At 36.4% G+C, this 7,084-nt stretch overlaps 1 protein-coding gene and 1 pseudogene across 1 annotated transcript; one reads left to right on the forward strand and one right to left on the reverse strand.

The window, feature by feature from the left end:
- Positions 1–457: 457 nt before the first annotated feature.
- LOC141665012 (tryptophan--tRNA ligase, cytoplasmic-like) lies at positions 458–1,554 on the forward strand (annotated as a pseudogene).
- A 182-nt stretch (positions 1,555–1,736) lies between these two features.
- On the reverse strand, positions 1,737–2,561 carry LOC141665013 (uncharacterized). The gene is made up of 3 exons (XM_074470970.1): positions 2,287–2,561; positions 2,014–2,210; positions 1,737–1,897 (listed from the first exon to the last, which is right to left on the reverse strand). The coding sequence occupies exons 1-3, from the start codon at positions 2,559–2,561 to the stop codon at positions 1,737–1,739; spliced, it is 633 nt and encodes a 210-aa protein (XP_074327071.1).
- Between the last annotated feature and the right edge of the window lie 4,523 nt (positions 2,562–7,084).

Here is a 7,084-nt window from a genome sequence, read left to right on the forward strand (position 1 = left end):
ACGTGACATAGAGTAGAGTTTTGACATAAAAATGCTACATGATGTAGCGTTTTGCATCATAACGGTACATGAAGTAACGTTATGACTTTAAAAAGTTAAGAAAAGGAAGAAAAATGCTACATCGTATAGTGTTTTGGATTGTTTTCCAAAAGCTACACGATGTAACATGGTGAACTGACATTTTGGGCCATAATTTCCAGAAGTGGCATTTTGGGTCATAATTTCCATAAGTGACCACTATTCACCTCTGTTAGATATATGTTGTGTGACCTAACAACCTCAGAGTGACATTTTGGTCCATTTCTCAAATATATCGAGGATAAGCCCTAACTATTACTTGACTATCAAATCCAACTTGTTAAACCCTTAATTAATTTGTAAGCCCTAACCACTACTACACTATCAAATTGAACTTGTTAAACCTTAATTAATTTGTAGTAAGCACTAAAACCCTTAAATGGCGACGACGGTGGTAAAAGAGTGTGAAGAGGAGCAAATAGTCAATCCATGGGAAGTAGCTACAATAAAAGAGGGAAAAATTGATTATGACAAGCTTATCAATAAGTTCGGTTGGATGCTGATGGAAAAGGAGACAAGTTACTTGTATACCGGTAGAGGACCCTCGTCCGAGGCGCTACATCTCGGTCATCTTATTCCTTTTTATTTACTAAATATTTGCAGGATGTGTTTAGGGTTCCTCTCGTAATACAACTCACTGATGACGAGAAGTGCATATGGAAAAATTTGTCAGTAGAGGTGAGCCAAAGATTGGCTCGTTGAAAATGCTAAAGATATCATTGCATGTGGCTCTGACATATCTAAGACATTTATATTCCCCGACTTCGATCATGTTGGTGGTGCATTTTACAAGAACATGGTTAAGGTTTTAAAGTGAGTAACGTATAATAAGGTAGTAGGTATTTTTGGGTTTACTGGAGAGGATTATATTGGTAAATTAAGTTTTCCGTCCGTTCAGGCAGCTCCGACATTTCCAAGCTTGTTTCCACACCTCTTTAGTGGCAATGATAGTCTTTGATGCCTAATTCTATGTGCAATTGACCAAGATCCATATTTTCGAATGACTCGTGATGTTGCTCCCCGACTAAGTTATCAAAAGCCTGTATTGATTGAATCCACTTTTTTTCCTGCTCTTTATGGAGAAACAAAAAAAATGTCAGCAAGTGATCCAAATTCATCTATATATGTGATTGACTCTGAACAGGACATCAAAGACAAGATAAAAAAATTTGCGTTCTCTGGTGGGTAAAATTCTAAAGAAAATCATAGGAAGTATGGAGCCGATCGTGAGGTTGATATACCAATTAAATTGCTTGGATTTTTCCTGGAGGATGATGATGAACTGGAGCATATAAGGACATAGTATGGTGCTGGATGGATGCTTTCCTGTGAAATAAAGAAGCGACTTACAAAAGTTCTCACTGGTATAGTTGAGAGGCAGCGTAAAGCTCGCAGTGCTGTTACTGATGAGATGGTTGATGCATTCTGGAAGTAAGAGCTCTTCCAAATATGTTCAACTGGAATATGAAGATTTGAATATGCTAGGATTCGGGGCCGGCCCTGAGAATTGAGGGGCCCTAGGTGAACTCAAATTATGGGGCACTTTTAAATTAATAAATCAAGTACATAATATATATCGAGAGCTACAAATATACTAATAAGAGGAAAAACAAAACATTATGCAAACTAAACTTATTATATTACTTAAATATAACACGTCATGCATTTTTTGATGCAAAAATATCAATCAAATTTACATAATCAAGTTTTTCAATCATATATTTTTCTATTGATAGCATAGCTAAGCCACTTAACATTTCTTGAGACATAGTTGAACGGAGGTAGGATTTTTTCAGCTTCAACTTTGAAAAACTTTGTTCTGCATAAGCAACAGTAATCGGTATTGTTAGAAGAATCACATAAGCAATCCAGGCATTTGGGTAGCTACCTTCCATCTCTTTGATGTATGTCAACACGTCTATAGCACTCTTGTACCTTCTGGAAAATTGTGGCGCAATATACTCAAGTCTTCATACAAATCATCACCATTAAGATCTGAATTCTCACCATAATTTTTAATGTTTGCAAGATTATCACAAAAGGTCCTCAACTTTTCAGGCTCAATGGACTTTAACTTCTCAAAATTCCATAAAATTCCAAAATTTTCTTTAAAACTTTGTAATTGTTGAAACCTAATTAAAAAAATACATATATTAAAAATGTATGACTAATATATCTCATAATTTTAAATAAATCATATATATGTACCTGGTACCAAATGATGAAATAGCTTGATCAATAATGTAGAGACAAGAATTATTCTTAAAATTCTCCTCAGCTGATTGTGTCACATCTTCACCCGTGCTCTCATCAAATTGCCTTTTTCCGTGAACCACACGCTTTTCCACAAATATCGGTTCAACTTCCATCTTATTGGCAATCTCGGTAGCTTCGAACATAGCTTCCTGAAATCCAACTTCTTTATAATTTTGAAGAAATGAAAGGAGACCTTTTAATTCTCTGATAGCAACATCAATTTGCATGTTTTCACTTTGAAGAATTATGTTAACATGATTAAATGCATATAACAATTGATACTAAATCACCATGCCTAATAAGAATTCAAAATTTTGAAGATTGTAGGTTGCCAAAGTTTCAGCATCACTTCTTGTTTTGGCATCTACACTACTATTCACCAAGTAGTTTAAAGCTTCTTTAATTTGCAGAGCTTGATATTTTATTGCTTTAACACTCTCAACACGACTTTCCCAATGTGTTTCTGATAATGGCTTAACAGTTAGGCCTTGCACATGATCAATGTGATGTGGATTTCGTTCATGACTTCTAAGACGTTGTGAGATGTTATGCCAATCATTAATGCCCTCTTCACCTAACTGACCCACCAAATTGTTTTGGGTAAATAATTTACAACAAAAGCAAAATACTTTATCTAAAGCAACTGAATATATTAACCACTTTGTTAGGTCACACACACTGTAGAGGGGGTGAATACAGTGTATAATACAATCAAATCGAACTTTAATATCTTAAGTAACAGAAAACAAACTTTATTGGAACAATAAACTCTGTTACAGTATGGAACTGTTACCTCTCAGTGATGAACAAATATCACGAGAGCTGCTAGGGTTACAATGAATAATCTTCTCGAATATGATAACACTTATAGTGTAAACCCTATGTCTGTGTTTATATACTACACAGTTACAAGATAATCGCTAATTGGTATGGAATATAATTCTGCTTCCTAAAATATATCAATCAGATATCTTTTCTTCCAAGTATTCCATTCTTCACGGAACTCCTTCTTCATGCATATCTCTTCTTATGTTTATCTTGATCTTCTTTCCTTTAATCAGCTACTGTCCTTATCTGATCGTCCTTCAACACTTAAGTTCTGATATCTAACTTCTGATGATTATCTCCTGATAATATAAGTACTGATATCCTTAAGTCCCGACTTCCAGTATAAGTACTGATCAACGGTTAAGTACTGATTTGTCCTGTTAAGTAAGATCTGAAATCTAAACATAAATTATATTAGCCATGACATTATCAAATATATCTAACAATCTCCCCCAACTTGTAAATTAGCATAATATACAAGTTTAACAGATATTTGATGATGTCAAAAACATTAAGTACAAATGCATGAGAATTAGACTAGATAACTACAACTTACAGTCCTTAAAGCTTTACCAATATTCAACTTCTGATAACAACTTCAGTCTGTACAAATATCAGAATTTAAGCAGTTGTAGATCTTCAACTTGGCTTCATCATCTGATCTCTCTGATGTCAGGAGTTGTTCTGAGATAATTCTTCAATAAACATCTCTCAGCATATCTGAGTTCATCAATCATTCTCCTTTTGGCATCTTTAAGCTCTGCAGTATCTTCACCAATTTGAAAGATTGCAGCTCTGAGATCATTGATCTTTGCTTTTTTTATATCCTGATCCAGTCTGATCAAATAAGCTTTATCAGACTCAAGATTGAATTCAACAGCCCTGTACCCCAGAAAGGTAGTTATAATCTTAGCAGTGTTGGGCTTCATTTCAACTATATCACCATTGTGATCTCTGTACTTTGGAACGTATGTGCTATCAGACTTAACAGAATAAAGCCTTTTCTGTCTCTGAATCTGTTCTTTCAAATAGTTTGCAGCAGTTCCTGTTATTCTGTCATCCACTTGAAGTAAGAATAGTACATGCTCCAATTCTTCAAAATACTTCAATGGAATGGCTTTTGTCTTATATGATAAACCCTACCATTTGTCATGAAATACAACAAGATGTATTCTTTCAAGTAGGTATGGTAAACCATCTGTACAGATTCCAGTTGATTCAATCTCTCAGGAGTTGCTCCAATACCTGGTTCACTCAAGGAAGTTGGATCATTGGTAGTGTTATGTATTCTTCTTTCATCAGCACTTCCCAATCCAGTTTTATCTCTTGCTTCCTTTCCAGTAACTACTCTTGCTTCAAAACCACTTGCAGTAGTCTTCAAAGATTGAGTCTGTTTTGCTTTAGTGAATCCTGGTAAGAGTGTCTTTGGTCTATCTTCTGACATCAAGTTAACTTGAGCTATGTCAGAGGTTACTTGCTTCTTCTGAATATCAGAACTTACAATTTCTTGACTCTGAACAACTTGAGCCATGTCAGAGGTTGTTTTAAGAACTTTTCTTGAAGTCAGAGCAAGATTATCCTTTTCATCAGTAATTTCTTCATCCTCAGGAGACACATAAACCTTGATAGGTTCACCAACCTTTTCTTTACCCTTGGATCTTGGATCTATCTGCGGTTGTGATCTAGCCAATGTTGCTTCAGTATGTGTCCTTTCTTTGATCACAATGCATTTGAGTTTTGGAAGTGGCTTTTTACCAGAAGCTTCAGATTTAGATGTGACTTTCTCTGATTTAAGTCTAGCTTCTTCTTCCATTAAACTTTCCAAGTCCATTCCTGGATTTTCCTGAAGAAATAACTGTCTTGACATTTCCTCATCAAGATCTAAAAGTTCATAAGAACTTATCCTTTTACCAGCAGCAGAACTTATTCTTTTCCCAGTATCAGAACTTGTCCTGTGACTTGTGATTTCAGCTTTTCTTGATGTGAATCTTCTACCTTGACTATGACCTCTACCCATTCCAGGGTTTCCTTGATCATCTTTTTCATCATCCTTCCTTGTCAGTGTCTTGTCAGTCTTGCATTTGGACTTAATTACTTTCTCCCCCTTTTTGGCATCAGCGAGTAGTAGAAGAGAGATAAGCAATTCCACTGAGGATTGGATTTGAGTCAGTTGTGATTGCTGAGAAGCTTGATTTTTCAGAATATCATCAATCTGAGCTTGTTGATGATCTTGGGTCTTCTCAATATAAGCAATCCTATCAAAGGTAGGTTGGAAGAACTTTTTCTTATCAATTTTCCAAACTTGTTCCTGTTTGATAAATTCTTCCTGAATCTTGTGTAGCTCTGCATGAGTAGTTGAGTGAAGACCTTGTAGATGTTTAGTACTCAATGCAGTGACTCTAAGCTGGGTTTTGAAATCATCAGAATTTAACATTTCATCAGCTTTAGTCAAGTGCTCAGCAAGATGCTTTTCAGTTGGAACACATGAAACTGAATTCCATTCCTTAGTCCACTCATGTCCTGCAGGAGTTTCACTCCAAGGTACTGGTGCTTCTCTGGTAACAAACTTCTTAATAAGTTCAGACTTAAGAATAGTTTGTTGAGGAACATGTCCTGAAGGACCTGCTACATCAGCATCCGCAGTTGGAGCAGCATCACCAGTATCTCCAGCATTTGCAGCATCAGAACTTACAGAATCAGTATCCTCTGATAAAATAACAGTGTGAGTAGCAATGGAGGCTTCAGCATCCTCTAATTGCTGATCTGGTTCTAAGTTCTGATCAACAGCCATATCCTGATGCTCACCTAAAGTCTGATCATCAGCATCTTGATGCAGAGAAGGTGTTGTAGATAACTCTGGAATTTGAACAGCATCAGGAACAGGTGTTGTTGAAGGATTAGTTGCTGTTGGAGCTTCTAAGAGAATTACTTCAGGCACAACCAAGATTTGAACATCAATATCAGCACTTATGCATGGATCAACAGGAGACACAGATGGTGTGTTAGCCTTTTCAGAAACAGCTTCCTTAGATGGAGTTGATGGAGAAGAAGTGACTGGAGCAAATTCCTTGTCTTGTGAGATCAGAGATTCCTGATCCCCTTCCTTAGCTTCTTCCTCTTCATCATCTGAAATTGGCCTTTTTGCCCTCTGTTTCTTGTATCTCGTTGTTGATTTAGATTCCTTGGGAGTTTCAGGAACTGTCATTCTTCTAAGCCTTTTGAGAAGCCTAGATCCCCCAATTCCAGAATCCTTCTGAGAAGTCTTTTTCTCAGCTTTACCTATAACAGGTTCTGAAGAAGGAACCTGGTCCTCAGTATCAGATTCATCTCTCAAGGCAATCCTCTTTCTCTTTTGAGGTGTTTAAGGAACAGTCTTTGTCCTCTTTGGCTTGGAGGATGAAGGCTTCACAGTAGGTAATGAGGATGAGGTTTGATCAGTCTGTGAAGTGGAGAGATAGGATTTGAGATATTTCCTGAGGGTAGGTTGAGTAGAATGAGTGGTAGGTGCTGAGGATGATGGTTTTTGAGTGTTTGTTGTTGGTTGGACATCAGAGTAAATAGATCTATATGTATCAGGATCAGCATTTACTAGGATCTATTTTACAGACTGAGGAATCTGTAATGGTCTAACCACTGATTTCTTACTGTCAGCATTTACCAGGTCATTAAAGTAGCGTTTTGTAACTTTAAAATGTGGGGTTGAGGAACTGACTAATTGAGGTTCATCAGTACAAAAAGTATAAATAAGTTGACAGAATCTAGCAAAATAGACAACATTCCTATCCTCTGTCATCCTATCCCCAATAAAACCAATTATACCAGTTGCAAAATCAAAATGAGTTTGATGTATAATAGCATACCCGATGTGCTGACTCAGAATTGGGATAGCATCAAAATTCGAACATTTGTTCCCTAAAGCTTT

The sequence above is a fragment of the Apium graveolens genome, chromosome 6 (assembly GCF_009905375.1).
Source record: "Apium graveolens cultivar Ventura chromosome 6, ASM990537v1, whole genome shotgun sequence".
Classification (NCBI taxonomy): domain Eukaryota; kingdom Viridiplantae; phylum Streptophyta; class Magnoliopsida; order Apiales; family Apiaceae; genus Apium; species Apium graveolens.

Excerpts from the sequence above, each read along its gene's own strand:
- LOC141665013 (XM_074470970.1), bottom strand. The coding sequence starts at position 2,561 with ATGCAAATTGATGTTGCTATCAGAGAATTAAAAGGTCTCCTTTCATTT. Across the intron at positions 2,211-2,286 it reads ATTTCATCATTTGGTACCAG|GTTTCAACAATTACAAAGTT; the intron begins GTACATATATAT and ends TTTTTTAATTAG. Across the intron at positions 1,898-2,013 it reads GCGCCACAATTTTCCAGAAG|AACAAAGTTTTTCAAAGTTG; the intron begins GTACAAGAGTGC and ends TTGCTTATGCAG.